Source organism: Dermacentor silvarum, chromosome 9, assembly GCF_013339745.2.
Source record: "Dermacentor silvarum isolate Dsil-2018 chromosome 9, BIME_Dsil_1.4, whole genome shotgun sequence".
Lineage (NCBI taxonomy): Eukaryota > Metazoa > Arthropoda > Arachnida > Ixodida > Ixodidae > Dermacentor > Dermacentor silvarum.
Window position 1 is genome coordinate 67,873,166 of NC_051162.1, and position 18,167 is coordinate 67,891,332.

Genomic DNA, 18,167 nt, shown 5'->3' on the forward strand with positions numbered 1-18,167 from the left:
TGGTGTTTCACACTGATGTGAAAGCTATTTTTATTTTTCGTAAGAGGTCGAAGGGCATAATCTGTGACCTGTGGAACATAGGCTTTGAAATGTCATTCTGCTGTAAGTTGGTTATGATTCTTGCAGCACGTTTTTGTAGAGAACAATATAGCCTTACTCTAACTTCGTTCTACGTAACCAGCTTTCATGCGTTATTCTATTGTCTGCGTTGGCCCGGACCAAACAGGTGCTGCACAGCTATCAACGCAGTTCTTACACGAAAGCTGGAAGCACCAAATACAATTGCGTCGAAATACTAGGATGGCCTATAAAAAAGTATCATAAAAATATCTCTCGCGCAATCGCACAAATACGAGACTGTGCTGCAATCACTTTTCTAGTCGCTTGATTGAAAGAACGTAGGAATACACATTGAACTACGCTTATTGTGATGTACTACGAAACACAAGGGTTTTGAAATCTCTTAACCGAAAGGACCGGCTCTGTACTAAAGTAGGACGGCAACTCCTTCCGCTCTCTCTTTCTCTCTCTCTAACGATTCCCACATCTGATTCAGCAAAAACTTGAGAGAGCAGTTGGCCACAGCGCTTAAACAGGAGGACACAACTCGTGTGTGTCGTATCTAGCCGCCATTACATTGACTCTGGCTAGGCTGCCGGTGTGTTGGCTACTTTTGCAGCTAAGTGCTTGCATATTAAGTTATTGTTCTAGTTGTGACAGCCAGGGCGTATAAAGAATAATAGGAATGGGTTGTGCATACGGATTAGAGCTTGTTGTAATTGCATGTTTAATACCGGGTCATCTTCTTGCTAGAGGTGAGTGAATATATTTCTGTGTTGTGGGATATAAATAGGTAAAATATATATTTACATCAGTAGAAACGGGGTGCCTATGGATAATTACTTCTCAACTATGGTGTCCTCAAAAATTTAACTGGGGTCTTTAACGTCGGAAGGTCTACAACGATCTACGTGGTGGAAAGTTTCGGATTAGTCTTGGCCACCGTGGGTCTCGTTAACGCACGCCCAACCAATAACTACTCTCTTGGTGGCGTCGGCCTAATGCAAGGCACACGTGCCTTTTTGCCATCAGTATGCACTGGCCACAGTCGGCAACCTTGGGCCTTTTTCTCAGCATCGTAACGCCAAGCCGGTCTATATAGTGATAAGAGAGAGAATAAACTTTAATGAAAAGGATGGCTCAGTGGCCTAAGCAGGGGTAAGGGTCAATGGCAGGGTTCACAAGGAAATACAATAAACCAGAAGAAATTTTTGTATTCCTTTTCATAAAAATAGATAGCAGTCATAAAGCGTCGTGCCTACCGCCAAAATTCGGGCTTCCGCCACTGAGTTTAATGAAGTGTCACACATGATATCTTTAGGAAGCGTAAGCCTACGTGCCTTAATATCTAGCTCACTCGAACGTAGTAGTCAGTGATTCGAACGGGATACTCGAAGCGCATTAGTGCGGGCGCTTTTACAGCGAAGCAGTTAGTGCGACTACAGAGGTGCTCGAAAACGTGAGGTGTCAGTATTCACGGTTTTCTGAAGAAACTGGAAAACTCGGGCACTTTATATTTGACGAAATGTGGCGAACAATGAGGGCGATCGGTGGGCAAATTTTGAAGTCTGTCAATAAACGCTCGTTCTCGGTCCGTTAAAAGGTATTATGTGAAATTATTCAAAGCTTCTTCGTTTACTTGCGAAGACTAAAGTAAGCAGCGATTAATTTTTTCAGGCAATGGGGACCGCTCTATGGGTGTCACGGATCAAAACTTTAAATCTGTGGATGTATTAGGTGCTTTGAAAATAGGTACTGAATACTCACCTGCACCTATTTTTCTTTTCTTTTTGCTTTCGCGAAGGCAAGCAGTTTCTTTTTCCCATTTTCTTCGATTAGCTTTGAGAGGCACGGCACCTATATTTAATAAAGTGTGAAGCATCTGGTCACTCACGAGCACTAAAGTGTTATCTCTTTAAGGAATGTAGAATGGTACTTCTTACAAGCGTTCCTGAACGTCCCGCTGCCGTTATCCGCAATGTTTTCCAGGGTCATAAAACGAGGGCAAAAGGCACTAACTTCAAATTCCGTGAAAACAGGGGCGATATTGTGCTCACTCTTCCACGAAATTTGGGAAAATCGGCCGGGAACAAAAGTACTGTAAAATATATTGAACCCTTGATTTTTCAGTTTTTCCACTTGTTATAAGAAATATACTAGGTATCTTCGTTGTACTCTTTGAAATATTGAAGCCCACCTGTCTATATTTGACTAAATTGAAAGGCAGGCATTGAGTAATGTGTATGCAAAATTTAGAGTATGTGGGCTAATTACGACCTTGGCAATAGATGACGTCTGCAGCTCCTTCGGAGCTTTATGAATATGGTTTTCGAGCTGCGCGTAATTTTGACAGCTGCACTGTCATAACTAGATGTTGCACCAAGACCAATTTCAGCTGATTTCGAGGCAACGATATCGCAAATTTGTGTACCATATTGAGCGCATATGCATCAATTACTGTCTTTGTTCAAATTTCCTTTATAAAGTGCTCGAAAGTTTCATGCTCCCGTTTTCCGCTACGTTTTCCAATGTGCCAAATGAATTCAGCGCTTGTAAAAAGTAAACTTTGTAAGGATACAGGTAATGTTAACTGGAATATATCTTGAAAATCGTTGCGCTCCTGTTTTCAATGGGAGCATTACAAACAATTATTGCACATTTGTTTAATCTTTTTTTCATGCGTGATAGAACGTTCGTTTCGTGTCCTCGGGGGAAATAAGCGAGGTGCCGTATTTATGTTTGGCGACAGTAAGGGCAAGGTGTAGGTGGGATGTGTACGCAAAGTTTAAAGTGAAAGAGGGGCGGAAATGAAAAACATTGTCTCTACAGATCTATATGTATGGATGTATGGATGTATGTATGTATAGATGTATGTATGTATGTATGTATGTATGTATGTATGTATGCAGTTTGCGTGGGCGTGAATATAATCACCTTTATTTGACTGTCTCTCAGAGGCGTTCGCACCTCGGTGACCCTGCTTATGAAAATTATAGTTTCATGTTTAAACAGTAAGTTCTACCTATTGTGCCACTCTCTCAGGCTTCAATGCAAGAGATCCCAAATGTCTAAAGGAAGTCACAGCAGAAGGCTGCGACACCGTCCTCTTAGGCTGGAGCTACATCAAGGCCTCAAATAAATGTGCTAAAGGATTTGTCTGCTCAGAAAATGTCAACAGATTTTCTAATGAAGTGGAGTGCTCAAAAATTTGCCCAGCCAGTGAGTACCTTCGGTGAACTTATCTTTAACAGCTGTATCAATAATAACAGGAGAAATGCAAAATATTGCATTCGGATCTACACACAGTTCAAACTTCCAATGTGCAAGATGACTGCCTTCTTCAGTATAATATCGTTAAACCTGAGACACAAATTTTGAAAGCTTGGATGATGCGGCATTTTGATAGTGGCAGGAATGATGTAACTCCCCGCATATTGACACCTTCGATGCTGACCAACATTCGTTCTTTTGGAGAAGCACATTTGCAGATTTTGCACATCATCTTGGCATTGGTAATATTTTAACGTGATAGCGTTTAGGGCCCCGTGTTGCAGAAAATCCAGCGTCGGTGTCGGCAATGCCGCCTGTGGCCAAGAAAATGATCCCAACCACGCAGGTCTTCCAAATATATTTTAACACTAAAGTTGCTCACACTTTGTCTTGCATTTTGTACAAAGTTTTTCCTCGGAATTTTGAGAGTGACAGCCCACAAACAATTGTCATTAAACAAAATACCGACAGCTAGTGCATGCCTTTTATGCTAAATCTTCTCAGACTGAAATATTAAAGGTGCAAACAATAAAAGAAGGCCGGCCCACGAAAGAAACCACGTTTCTACCAGAAAGCGCGCCTTCGCGCATAGGTTCATCGCCAGCGTTTCCCGGTAAACATTAGGTTACATATGCTGCAGTTGCCGGGAAGTGAGGAACAGTCAAGGATCTTTGAATACTATCGCGTTCCATTCTTGAAGGCGAAGCTTAAGCGTCCTCCAAATTTTTTTAACGAACGCTCCATCACCTTAGTACTGTTGCCGGGTAAGTACAGAAAGTAAAGCTCACATTCTGGTTCATCTGAACGGTTAACTGTATACAAATCTAGTTACTGTGATCAGACAACCTCACAATTTTAAGACAGTTTAAAGCCTCTTTTTCTCTTTCTGCGTTCACAAAATTTTAAATATCGCTAATAATGACCTATATGGCATAGCAGGGCGTTCAGGGATTTCAACGCCTTACGCATCCACCAACTGCCCTCACTGTGTTGTTAGGATCTGACCTACGCCAATTAGACCGTTCTGTCTTCCTCATGGAACACTTGTAAGACGTCGCGGTGACGCTCATTAAGTGTGATACGGGTATCGGACAACCTAACGTTTTGCTGACATCCACAATTTTTTTTAGCGCTAAAGACCTTTTGCTCGGACGAATATTTTATAACTCCATGTTATATAAATATAAACCTGTTTAGACAGTTTTGATGGGTAGAGGAAATGTTGAAGAATGAAAAGCGGTAAGAATCAGAGCTAGAGCCATCGGCTTTCAAATGCTACTCTTTATTCTTAAAATATCAGGACACTGTTAAACGCAAGAATTGTGTTGCTGCAATCGAAATATAAGTAGTCCCAGCTAACGTTATCCAAGCTTTCTAAAAAAAGGCTAAAAAACATGGTGCAAGGTGCAAGTACACGACCGACGGTATTCGGTTGTCAAGCCTCGTACGATCAAACACCACCGTCCTTGCAATTGTATCTTGTACCGTGTTTTTAAAGCTTTATTTCATTGAAACGCTTGGCTAGCATTAACTGGGGCACACGGTATATTGCCAACATAAGCGAAGAGCCAAAGGCATACATTTCTGAAAGCGTACATTAAACGAGTATATTGTTTGCAGTGAGGAAACTTATGTAGCGTTTGTGGTTTCATGCCGCAAGTCCGGAGAAAACAGAGCCGTTAACCAAACACATCTGTAGTCGTAGTATAGGTGACCTGCTATACCGGGTGTTAAACGCAAGTATGTGAAATCGAATGTCCAAAATGGAATGGTACATCATAGTGAACCAGACCAAAGGTATGTTATAATCACGCTCCTTCAGATGCATCGAATATTTTTTTTTGATGGGTGACTGATTATGAAATAACATCGGATAAATTGTGCAGAATTTTAAATGTTTTTGAGCGCGTTTAGAAATACCCACTGAAGTGGTGCGAGGAGGCGCGACGATGTCGCCGCCGCAGTCACGGTTTATTTAGGTAGGACAACGGTGGTGCCGGCGGTTCACGGGAGCGGCAGAATGACGCGACCTCTGTGGCCGAGTGCGCCAACATGTTCTTGTTGTTGTTGCCTCAAAACATGGCTCGTACCCACGAGGGGGATTGGCCACACTGGATAAAATAAAACATGCACCTAACAACGAACAAAATGGTAAAGGTGAATAATCAAAATTAAGATTTTGGTAACTCCTTAACACAGATTTTAAGATGTCTTATACTTAAATTAACTAAATAAAAATTAAGAGAAAACTAACTACAAAAATAAACATGTTCTTCATGTCGCGCTACTTGCATGTGCGCCCTCTTCTTCTTCACCGGCTCTGGAGCCCATAGTCGCACCGCTACAAAGGCATTTACTTGCCGCTTCCTTTCGCGCGGTTTTTTTTCCAGCTGAGAAAAATCCCGCATAGTATTAAAAAATTCAGTGGTGATTTAGCACTATCGCATTACAATTTTGTCACTGTGCTTCTGTGCCTCCCGATTGTAGCGCTTAGCGGTTACACGGAAGCTAATCCACGAGATGTTCATAAAAGTACGTCATGGAACAAAAAAAATGTTCGCAGAATTTGAGTAAGAGGCATTAAAGAAGCGGAAAGTCATCAAGGAAGCCACATGCTGCGTTCTTCGTTAGACACACCTTGGCCAGATTTTGTGGCTAATTGCAGTGTATTTTTTTAAAGTACGAAACACCGCAACTTTTAGATACTCATTATTTTAACCAACTGAAGTCAATTGGCTAGATTCACAACGTTCAATGACTCACATTGACTTTATGACAACGTCAGCAATAAGAACGTTGTTCAAGTTGTCCTAAACTTTACATTGTGGCCGGACATCGGGAGAGCTAGTGTTGAACATGTAATAATAAATAGGGCCTGTGTTCAGGTAAGACAATATATTATCAATTGTGAATGTAAATACTACCATTGTGAGTTACCATTTCCCCGTATATAAGTGGCAAGCATCACTGTGGCAGAAATCAGTATAGTTATGAGTCCCAAGAGGTGAAGGTTATCCCTGTAGAAATGTGGAACGTTGTGTCGATCACTTGAAAATAGCCTTGATATAACATGTATATAACAAGAAAACAGAAATAGACAGTATAAAAGTAAAATATAGGTGCGCATATTTTTTTTTTATTTCCAGAACAGAAATTCAGTGAGTGAGTATTTTGTGACACTTCACCACGATAAAAGCACACCGTTAAATGGAAGCTCGCCACTATACATTGATATAAGGGAAGATTTTTAGATAGGATTCGATGCGGGATACAGACTTTCATTATAAATTTGTACACCCTAATAGTGACACTTTATTCACGCCAAGGAAATGACAATAGCGTCACGGCCCACTGCAAAGAAAAATAATTTCCCTGCTTCCTAAAAATTGCAAGTCAAACACGCCAGCCACAAATCGGTACAACTTACGATCAAAATGAAAAGAAGCATACCTTAAATTCTCAGAGCGTGGATGTGAAATGGAGAACTGATGAATGATTGGTAAAGCATAGTTTGGCCAATGTAACAATGGCCTTTAAGACGAAAATAGAAAAGATCAGATACAAAGAAGAACGATATTTAAATTTTACTCGAGTGTTCTTAGACCGTTATCCTGGAAAGATAAATAAAATAAGTACCTTTTTTAATCACAGCCCTCCTAAAACAAAAAATAAATTGTGGTTGAGTATGTATCCATACAATGAATACAGTGCCTTGGCAGAAGGAACGTGAACTGTTGCTAAAATAGCAGATACTAAAGTCGAAAGGGAAATAGAACTAACCTTTTTCTTTTAAAAATCTATCTATGAATATTGTGATAACGCATACTTTCTTTTTCTCTTGCTTTCTCTACCACAGTACCGGGCAAGAGACCAAGACCACGAATAAAGAACTGCCGGTATTGGCTTATGCAGGGAGGGGAATGCCAAAAACATTGGTTTGATTTCAGAAAAGGCTTATTTGGAGTCAGACATCGAATGCTGTATTACACTGGCTGCGACGGTGACAAGCATCGGGTCTTTGCGTACGACTTCTTTTGGAAAAGATGCCGAGGTAAGAAAATGTTAATTCACGTTGAAGGTTTTAAATCTTGTAGTCCCTCTACATTGCGGTACATCTTAACGTGCTTTAAAATTATTAAAGTTCAACTAGGGCAACTTAGGTACAATTAGGAGCAGCAATACTTGGAGCGCAAAGGTCGAAGTTGACATTAAAAATAAAATGGGCATTATTTGCCTGTTTATCCTAATTTTCACTTTCAGTCATACTTTAGCAGAAGTGAGGGTAGTTGCCGTTCCCTATTCATCCCAACTATTCCCAGGCTACTGAAGTAATTTTCGCAATGGTGACTGCGCTAATTATAAAGATGTGTATCTGTGTGTTATCTACTGACGCCTTGTTAAAACAGCTGGTAATTCCAGGCAACTGCGTTCCAATACAGCAAACCTATTTATGCTTATTGGAAATACTCTTATGAGGGCACAAAATTACATATAACACATTTCTAATAATAAAAGAAGTCAACAGACAATCCCAATGTGTAGCGGTCGCTACGTTGCGTTGTACGGAAGCTTGTATGCAGCATATTGTTACAAGCTATTCCCGTACATTGGAGAAGGTGCCTGCAAGTAGAGGAAGACGACGCCAGAAGAAGCGCTCGTGTGGTTGTTGTTCCGCCATCTTGGCTTCGCTCTATATATATTCCGTGAAGATGGAACACGAACGAACGACTTCGTCAATGGCTTTTGAAAGAAATGAATGACCGCAATCGGTCAGCAGTGGTCGGGGTACGCCGTGGTGGAGAATGACATCGTGAAGCAGAAAGTCCGCGACGTCAGTGTAACAGCTTGTTGGCAGTGCCTCGGTGATGGCATATCTTGTGGTGTAGTCAGTAGCTACGGCAATCCACTTGTTACCCGTAAACGAAATCCTGAATTGTTCAACAAGATCGGCGACCACGTGGTAGAACGGGACAGTTGGAATGTGGATAGGCTGAAGAACCGCGGGCAACAAGGACGGGCGCTTGCGCCGCGGGCAGGACTCACAAGCAGCAACATACGGGCGTACAGAACTGTAAAGGCCTGGTCAGGAGAACCGACGCCGCACGCGGTCGAATGTACGGGACACTATGAGGTGTCCGGCTGTTGGGGCATCGTGGACCTGGTTGAGGAGAGTAGAACGGATGGTGGTAGGTACTACGAGCAGAAGCTAGGGACCGTCGAGGTTAGTATTGCGACGAAAGAGAATGTGATCAAGGAGCACGAACAGGTGGAGGGACGGGTCGGAGGGAGTAACGCGTAGACGATCGACGATGAACTGCAAGATTGCATCGCTGAGCGGTTAATTGCGTATGTCACTCAAGTCGGAGATGGCAAGGACGCAGGCGTCGGAATCGTGGACGGTGGAGTCGGGAGCATCGACGGGATGACGTGATAGCCATTGGCGTCCTGGTGCATGGCGCCGGACTTGCAAAGGACATCAAAGTTGTAGTCTTGAAGCTTTAGCGACCAGCGACCTAGCCGTCCAGTCAGGTTTTTGAGGGACGAGAGCCAGCACATCGCATGGTGTTTGGTGATTAGCGAGAAAAGGTGCGGCCAAACAAGTACGGTCGAAATTTTGTGGCTGCCCAAACTACTAGGGCAAGGCATTCACGTTCAGTGATCGAGAACTTGCGCTCGGAAAGGGAGAGGAGGCGACTGGCGTAGGCGAAGACGCAGTCTTTGCCTTCTTGCCGCTGAGCGAGAGGGCATAGTTGTTCGAAGTTGCGTCGGTTCGAAGTTCTGGATTGCGCTGTCGGGTGCAAATGCGCCAAGATGGGAGGAGTGGTAAGCAATCTGGGGAGCCTGCGCAATGCATCGGCTTGTTCAGGACCCCATGAAAATGTGATGTCCTGCTGCAGGAGCTGAGTTAGCTTACGGGCAATGTCGGCCAAGTTCTTGACAAAACGTCGGAAATAAGAAAAGAAGCCAACAAATCTGCGGACGTCTTTGGTCCAATGCGGCAGAGGGAAATTTTTCACAACAGTAATTATGTTCCTATACAAACAACCTGTATTTTGATAATAGCGCGAACGTTTCGATTAGCAACATTGGCTTTCACGTACGTAAATGCAGCACTTTCGGTCCACGTTGTTTAGACGGCGCAATCGTGGCCTTTCTGCATCAAAAAATACGCAGTGCTCATATTGCCTGAGGACATGTTTACACGGCACAGGCACTACGTCCTACACAGACGACATATGAGAGCACCGATTCCGTGTATCACGTTATATGACTGTCCAAGACACTCATCTAACCTGCAAGCTCATTTGGAGTTGTCTGTCTCACACACCACTGTGTAGTGACTTGCACGTTAGGCTATGCATTACATAAGCGTGTCGCTATTCATGAACATTTGTATATCGCAATATTTTTATCGCATGGAGTCAACAACATTCTAATCAGTACATATGAACTGCTCGCAAGCAGCTTTCGATTAAATCATTTAGCCAACTTGCATGCCTTGCGGCGGTCTGTTTAGTAGTTGTGTTTATCACGCAAGTATGAAGGATTCTACATGTGGATGTTGAATAAAATTTCGAATTCTAAACATCAGCTGGATTTCGTTAAATGAGTAGTGGCATGACATGCTCTACTCCTCAGTTTATAGCGTTAAATAAAGGTGGTAGACCTCTATATTCCAGAGAAAGAATACTAGAAGGCCTTCGAGTGTCCTAAATGATTGGTTATCTTAGCTTTTGTACTGCTAGTTTTAGTTTTCTGTCTTTGTAGGTAACTCTGTAGTGACGTCAAGCTGCAGAAGGTGGTCACGTGGGAGCAGGACATTGCGATGTTTTAACACTAGGTGCGGCTTGTTCAGTCGCCTCCTATTCTGCTACTCATTCTGAGGGTCGATGTAGAAGCACAGAATATGGTCAGGTTAACCGAAGGAAGTGCCAAAATGTCGGAATTTTGCGCTCCATTTTACTGCATTCTGCATCAATACGTCATGAAACAGTTGAAGTGAAACCGAAATTTCGTTAAAAATAGCACAGTTTAAATTATTTATGACCCTCTGGTCTACCGAGTATTTTTTCTGTTAAAGATGTCCCGGACTTATATTTCTTGCAATGAAAGTCAAAAATTTGACTTGGTATGCCTTAACATAGTGCGACAGTAAATGGCAATTTTCATTTTGCACATTTTCTGTAATAAGTGCATTTGAAAACCTTACTATACTGAACGTAGAGAATGAATGTGTTTTGGCGTAAATATACTGCATGGTATACTGGTATTATTATTCTCTATATTATGTATTGTGTATCTTAAAATATGCGAAGAGAGCAATCAAGCGAATGTACTTTACCTCGTTTTTGTGTCTTCCGATTGTTCCTCTTCAAATGACCGGTGGAGAAATACATTGTTTTCTATGTACACGGGTAATTGAAGGGAATGAACGCAACATTTCGCTTCCACTAAATGCAAATATAAAGGAATATTTTTACGTTTTTCGCGGAGTAAGTGAATGCTGGTAAATTGAATAAATCAACCTGCCATATTTGGTAAAACCAATAGGAAGCAGTGAATAAATCATAAAAGCATAACTTTCTTTTCTAGAGGTAAGGAACCCCTCACCTGAAAGAAGAGAATAAAGGGCAACACAGAACAAAGGATCCAGTGAAGATGTCCCATACTACTACAGTTGGCGGGTGCTGATTGCTGTGCCTTTGGAACAAGAAACGCTTAAAATGTATAATTTATTCATATAAAAGGTTTCACTTCTGCGAATAGTATAACTTTGGGTTATTAACACATTCACGAATCTGCAAAACGCCCAATATATCGTAGTGAATGTGTATCCATCGGCTAAACATAGTTGGTGATATGGGTTAGCTACCTGTATATTACAATAAAACCTTGGAGCAGTTCACATTCCAAGAGAACCCTTGAATTTCCAGTGTTAATATGTCCAGCATTACTAACATCTTGGTGAGGGCTAGATGAATCATGTTTAGAACTATGCACAAAAAGCGTGACTGAAACGAGGACACGAACAGAAATACTGAGAAGCAAATGCCGCAGAACAAGCACTGAATGCCACACAACAGGGCTTGTTTTGTGGTATGTTTCCCTCTGTGTCCTTCTTTCAGTCGCGCTGTTTGCGCATACTTCTACAGATGCCCGGCAGTAATAACCATGCTGCTTAGGGGTTCACTTGGTGGATTTAGTCAGTACAATTTTAATGAAATTACTAAAATAAGAGGAAAATTAGTAGAAAACTCAAGGCTGGTACTCCCGATTGTGGTCAAAGCCGTGTTTATCATCCTACATTTTACACCTGAATTCATTTCTTAGTTGCCGACTTACTGACTTCATTGACTCTCATGCGGGTTGTCTATTCGGACACGTATCCAGCGGCACATTTCAGTCATTAGGGATTGGACAAAGACTACACAGTGCCGCATGCGCAGTTGCACATACCAACTGGCCCATGTTGTCTATTCGGACGCATACCCAGTGGAACATGCCCAATTGTATGTGCACACCATTCCAAGTAGTCTATTCGGAACCTACTCAGTAGCACATACCTATAGCCACCCAAGTTCTTTCATATTCCGCCGAACAGCTGGATGCAGCACTCGCAAAGTGCGGGCCAGAGACAAAGAAGGCCGTGTTATTCCTATCATAGCGATTAGTATTCTCACGACACCTCACACACTTTTCGGGAGCTTTCTCCCTTTCAGTGTGGGCTCTCTGTCGGTGTCTCTAACCCTTGTTCCCACCAGCTTGGGTCACTGGGTAGTCCATGGTTTATTGGCTAGGGCACCAGGCTGCCGTGGATGAGGGAACCAGTTTCGAAACCAATCGTTGGGCCGACTTATGTCACGGTTGTATGACATTGCGTATGTAACGGTCATCAGTGAAGCCGTTTCATGCCATCTTGTGATACTCAGTATGTGCCAATCCTCATGTGCCGCTTCTCCGTGAATGCCCTTCGCCCCAACTTAGATCACTGCATATATGAAACTAGGTATGGGACGGCACTTCGATGAACGCCTTTAATGTGAATTTGATTCGCTGAGTATGTGCCACAACGGATGTGCCACTATTGAGTAAACCTACGTAATGCCAGCATGGGTACCACTGGGTACATCTGTAGTTGGATATGGGTCGCAGTACAATGAATCTCTTTGACGCTAACTTGCATTACTAGGTATGTCCCACCACGCATGTGCAACTGTTCCGTGACAAAACATCGTTTATATTTATCACGCAGTGGGCGGAATTAGAACGGCGTCATAAATATTCAAACTATCCTAGCTGGGTATATCCCGACAAACGTGCCACGCGGAGACTTCTTTGCTGCGGCGGCACTTGGTGGCCCACCGTGACCAGATAAAAGGCTGATAAAACATCCTAGCTGCATACATGCCTCATGCACGACGCGTTTCTCAGGTTCCTATACGGCGCCTCGATACAGTGCTTCTATGATAATTGCAGTCAAGCCAAAATTCTTCGCGAGATGGGTTCTGCCAGATGTTTGATGTTTATTATCGCTTTTAACGTCGTCTGTTAGCCTGCGTTGTTGGCATTCTTCAAGCAGTTTACCGTGTCGAACTGACTACGTATCTATGTATCTGTCTTTGTACCAAACTGTTTTCCCGCCGACTTTTCTTCCTTTCTCTTGAAACATTTTAGCTTTACCTCTTTGACCTTTGAGTGGCTGCCAAGTACTGACTTTATGAGATTTGGATCTGGTCAAATTGCCACAAAGCAGTTTTTTCCCGCAGTCCTCACATCTGTACGAGTGTACAATATGTATGAGTGCATCTGTATAAGAGTACGAGATCGCAAATAGAAAGAAGAACTTGGATCACTGGGTAGTAAATTATCTAGTGGGTAGAGCATTGGGGGCAGCTGTGCTGAGGGAACGGGGTTCAAATCGAACCATCAGACGAACTTGCGTATCTGGATATGTTACAGAGGCCATATACCGCTCTTCAACGAACCTATTTCGCGCCAAATTTTGCCACTGAGTATGTACCGCTCATCAACAAATATTTCCCGCCAACTTGGGTCAGTGGATATGTGACAACGAGTATATGTCTGTTTAATGACGACAAGAATTCTTTTAGCAGTTTTTTGGTCCTGAGCAGAATCCAAACCGCGTATTGCTTGTTCAGACAAAGGTGTCCATATATGTGCTTAAAAGCAGGCCAGGCCTGAATTTCGCGGAAGCGCCAGTACATGGCGCAGCGTGTTTGAAGAGCCCAGCTGCAGTACACACCTCATGCATTACTCGTTTTGGTGGTGGAAATACGATGTTTTGCTACAGTTCGTCAATACTACATGCAGTCATAACGCTGACTTTTACACTGAAATGGGCTGTGCTGAAATTTTTCGACATGCTTGCATTTCTAAAATTGTATTCGCCCAGTCGTCGTACGCAACGAAAGTTTCGTAAGGAACATTCAGGTCACCATCTCGTCTGAGACAATTTGTCCACAAGAAGCACTGGCACTGCATAATACAAAACTTTTGAAGCACTGAACTGTTGCCCATCAACACTAGGTTCAGTTTAAGTGAAACATGACAGTTTTGCCAATGTCGTTCGAAGTAAGGGCACAATCAGAAAAGGAAACATAATTACTAATTTAGAAGCCACTGCTCTTACCACGTAGTCACCCAGAACCATCACCCTTAGATTTACTTGCCTCCTGCAGAGCCGATTGTTTTTCCTGAAATATGTTAAAATGGGCATATGTCCATCTACCGGGATATTGTCATGCAATTGAATGTCCTGGTGCAGATAATTCACTCAGAAAGTAAAAAACCAAACTCCAGCAAGATACAGGTAATAAATGTTTAAATCGATGGCTGTTGTGCGCTCACTTCCATAGTTATAATGTCTGCCCCTGGCACTGGTGTTCGTCGTAGGAATACGAAAGTGCGTTTTGAATTTAATATGCAAAAAATGCGCATTAGCTCGAGTGTTTTAAAGCACCGTTCCAAAGAGTTCCTGTCTTCAAGTTGACTAAGTTGGAGTGGATTTACCTCTCGGCAAATCTACCTATGCTTCATATGAGAAACTACTACGCCTACAAAGCGTTGTCACACCACTAGCTGCTATCATCATCTGACGACACGCTCTGCAGCTTACCCATAAGCCATCACTTCGGTGAAATGTCTTAAGTTGAGACAAACGGGATAGAAATAGGCAGTAATATTAGCGGCGTCTCTCCGCTTGAACCACCAGAGATCATCACCGCAACAACGAGTGATGTTTTATTTTTCTTGACAAGTGATTGATCCACACGTATCTTCAATTTGTTAGTACAATCAAAACCGCACAAAACTTTCAACATTATCATCAATATCATCATCGTCGTCTACTCCAGCTTTGCAATGCTTACTGCGCGTTATATTGCTCTTTTGCCGATGCTTTACCAAAATGAATAATCGCTCGTGAAGCAGAGGTCTATAAAACAGCATGGAGGTAAAAACATTCGGAGGAAGATAACGGTGACAATCGAAAGTTCGACTAGAAAAGAGAATGAAGAAACTGTGTCTATCCACTTGTTTAGCCCAGAAGAGCGCCACCCTGAAGAAAGGAACACGACTTGGTGTTAGAGTCTAATTTGAAGAAAGTTTCCTTCTAGAAAGCAAATTCTTCGCGCATCTCTTTGAATTGAAGCTTGAAACAATACCATTAGAAAAAAATGCAGTACTTTCTGTATGTAATACTGCATCAGCTGTTAAGTCAATTCTTTGCACTGAATGGAAAACATTGAATGGAAAAGTCCAAGGACCTCGTTGTTCAGTACAGTAGGTTTCAAGTACGGCGAAGAATAGTATGCCCGAAGAGCCGAGAACAGCGCGTCTTAGGCCACCGTTTATTCCAGCAAGAAGACGAAGACTTTCCGTTCCACGCGCCCTCGATCACCGCACTTCGCTTTTCTTTCTATTTCCGCGAGCTAATTCTTTGGTGTTAGTAACACCCATTTCCAGGTCTCCCTGCTCACTGAGTACCGCCAGCTACAAGTAACCATACACTTGATTACGTAGTTTACCGCTGACCTTACGCAAGTTTCTGTGGCAGCTTAGCTGTGGACGTTGTCCCATAACTGTCGTTGCCAATATAAAGAAGCGCACAAAAATCTGAGAATAAACAAGTATTTAATTGAGGAATTTTAGCCCACCACCATTAGATAGCTATCTACGCTATCTAATGCTATGCTATCTAAAGCTATATACGGTGCAGTTCAATGTCGTGGGCGTTTTCTTAGAGATAATAGCTGTTCATGCTGCTAATGTTTCTCACCACGGCAAAGCACCCCGCGGTCTTCTCGTGTCTCCCATTTCTGTCTCAGACCATTGTACTGTGTTTAAGACACATTACACGCTCCAGCTAAAATTTCAACTGGCGAGCCAGACATTTTTTTTTTTTGGGGGGGGGGGGGGCAGTGCCTTTCAGTGTGTCACGTCGTGATCAAAATTGTTTATTATCAGATACATTTTATTGTTTTCTAGGTGTGTCCTCTCTAAGTGAACGCAAATTATTTGGGACGCTTGGGCAGATTACATCTATAAACAAGTAAACAATGGAGGAGAGATTTTTCTTCTTTTGTGACCAAAATACTCTCGCCTAATCACCATTTGGCGCTCTTTGCTATCTATGAAGAGTTAAGGGTACGAAACAATCTGCCTCAGATGATAAAACTGCGAACACCATGTCGCCAAGAAACATACTCGTGTGGTAAACAAAGATCACGTGGTCATCGTGAATATAGAGAAGATGCCAGGCGTTTCAACCCAGTGCCCCTTATATTGCGGTTTAGCCTGCCCAAGACATAAACTATAGCCTGCGTGCGAACAATTTGGCTGGCGGCTCTCTGTCTCAGGACAACAAACCTGACGTCTTTAGTGATGTGGAGGGCACCCAGTGCTTTACAGCTGCTGACAGTACACAAGAGCATCTAAGACAATGATATATGTAGTGTTTCATTCAATCAACCTCATACTCCTTTTATATCTCATTTCAAGTTCTCGGACGTTTCCGAGAAGCAGGACTGTATCTGGACTGTGCCTTACGTAAATACTCAGTTGCCATGGCTTCCTTTCCAAACTTGTTACCTGTTTTACGAACGTGTCCACGACCAACTTGTGCAAACCACGTGTCCATGAGACAGTCACACAATGAAACAAAGGGAGAAGATGATTCGAGATAGTTCGAAGGACATGTAGTCGAAAATATCCCGATGTAATTTTAGTGACATGTCAGCTTTCAGCACTGTTTTTGTCTACATATTTGTCTTGCATACATCTCATCGTGTAGGGACCTCCGATGACTGTTACCAAGACGCGCCAGTGTCGACCACCTCAAGTTTTCGTTTGTTGATATCATACGAAATAAACTTGCTATTTTCACTAAACCAATTCGATACATACTACATTTATTTGACTGAATTTTGGGGTTTTATTGTTTTTTATGATTTATTAATTTGAGCCAGGCCGTAGTGGGCAACTTCGGAATAATTTTGAACATCTGGAGTTCGTTGCCTTGCACTTTAAAATATGTACATGGGCGCTATTGCTTTTAACTCTCGTCAAAATGTGGCCGCAGTGACGGGAGCGAAATGACGACATCGATGTTAGCAGCACAACGCCATAGCCACGAAGCTACCTTGCCTCGTTTATTACAGTACGCCTCGTTCCGTAATCTGACCTTAATTCTCAGCCAAATACTCAACCATATCCTAGCTAAATACTCAGCCATATAACTCGTAAACCAGAAGTTTTTTCTCATTTCTGTGTGCTCTGGTTAATTACCAGGAGGTGGATCTCAGGAGACGAACAATGGCGACAAATTACAGCAAATGATTGAGGACCTTAATCGAGAAAATGTAAGAATTGGGTTGAAGATGAATATGCAGAAGACGAAGATAATGCTCAATAGCCTGGCAAGGGAACAAGAATTCAGGATCGCCACTCAGCCTCTAGAGTCCATAAAGGAGTAGGTTTACCTAGGTCAATTACTCACAGGGGACCCTGATCAAGAGAAAGAAATTTACAGAAGAATAAAATTGGGTTGGAGTGCATACGGCAGGCATTGCCAAATCCTGAGTGGGAGCTTACCACTGTCGTTGAAAAGAAAAGTGTACAATCACTGCATTCTACCGGGGCTAACATATGAAGCAGAAACTTGGAGGTTAACAAAGAAGCTCGAGAACAAGTTAAGGACCACACAAAGAGCGATGGAACGAAAAATCTTAGGACTAACGTTAAGAGACAGGAAGAGAGCGGTGGGGATCAGAGAACAAACGGGGATAGCCGATATTCTAGTTGACATTAAGCGGAAGAAATGGAGCTGGGCAGGCCATGTAATGCGTAGGACGGGTAACTGGTGGACCATTAGGGTTACAGAATGGATACCAAGAGAAGGTAAGCGCATTCGAGGTCGGCATAAAACCAGATGGGATGATGAAGTTAGGAAATTTTCAGGCGCAAGTTGGAATACGCTAGCGCTAAACAGGGGTAATTCGGGATCGCAGGGAGCGGCCTTCGTCCTGCAGTGGACATAAAATATAGGCTGATGATGATGATGATGATGATGGATCTCAAAGCCTGGGAAATGCGTAGATACTTACTACTCCAAACGAGTTCCTTGTAGAGGCTGTTCTGTAAGTCTGTTGCCTTTAGAAGAACCAAAGGTTGAACACAAGATATAGGCCTCAAAGCGTACATTCACAGATATCCTCGGATTGGTGCAAGCATGTGTGTTGGCTCGTATTTTCAATCACGTTTTTTTTTTCCTTGTAGGCGGGAACCCTGCTTGCCCGAAGACGTTTTGTAGTTCTGTT

At 42.7% G+C, this 18,167-nt stretch overlaps 1 protein-coding gene across 1 annotated transcript; it reads left to right on the forward strand.

Annotated features, from left to right (window-relative positions):
* The first annotated feature begins 392 nt into the window (after positions 1–392).
* On the forward strand, positions 393–11,059 carry LOC125940034 (uncharacterized). Its single transcript, XM_049655698.1, has 4 exons — positions 393–815; positions 3,103–3,279; positions 7,187–7,381; positions 10,924–11,059. The coding sequence occupies exons 1-4, from the start codon at positions 746–748 to the stop codon at positions 10,956–10,958; spliced, it is 477 nt and encodes a 158-aa protein (XP_049511655.1). The 5' UTR covers positions 393–745; the 3' UTR covers positions 10,959–11,059.
* The last annotated feature ends 7,108 nt before the right edge of the window (positions 11,060–18,167 follow it).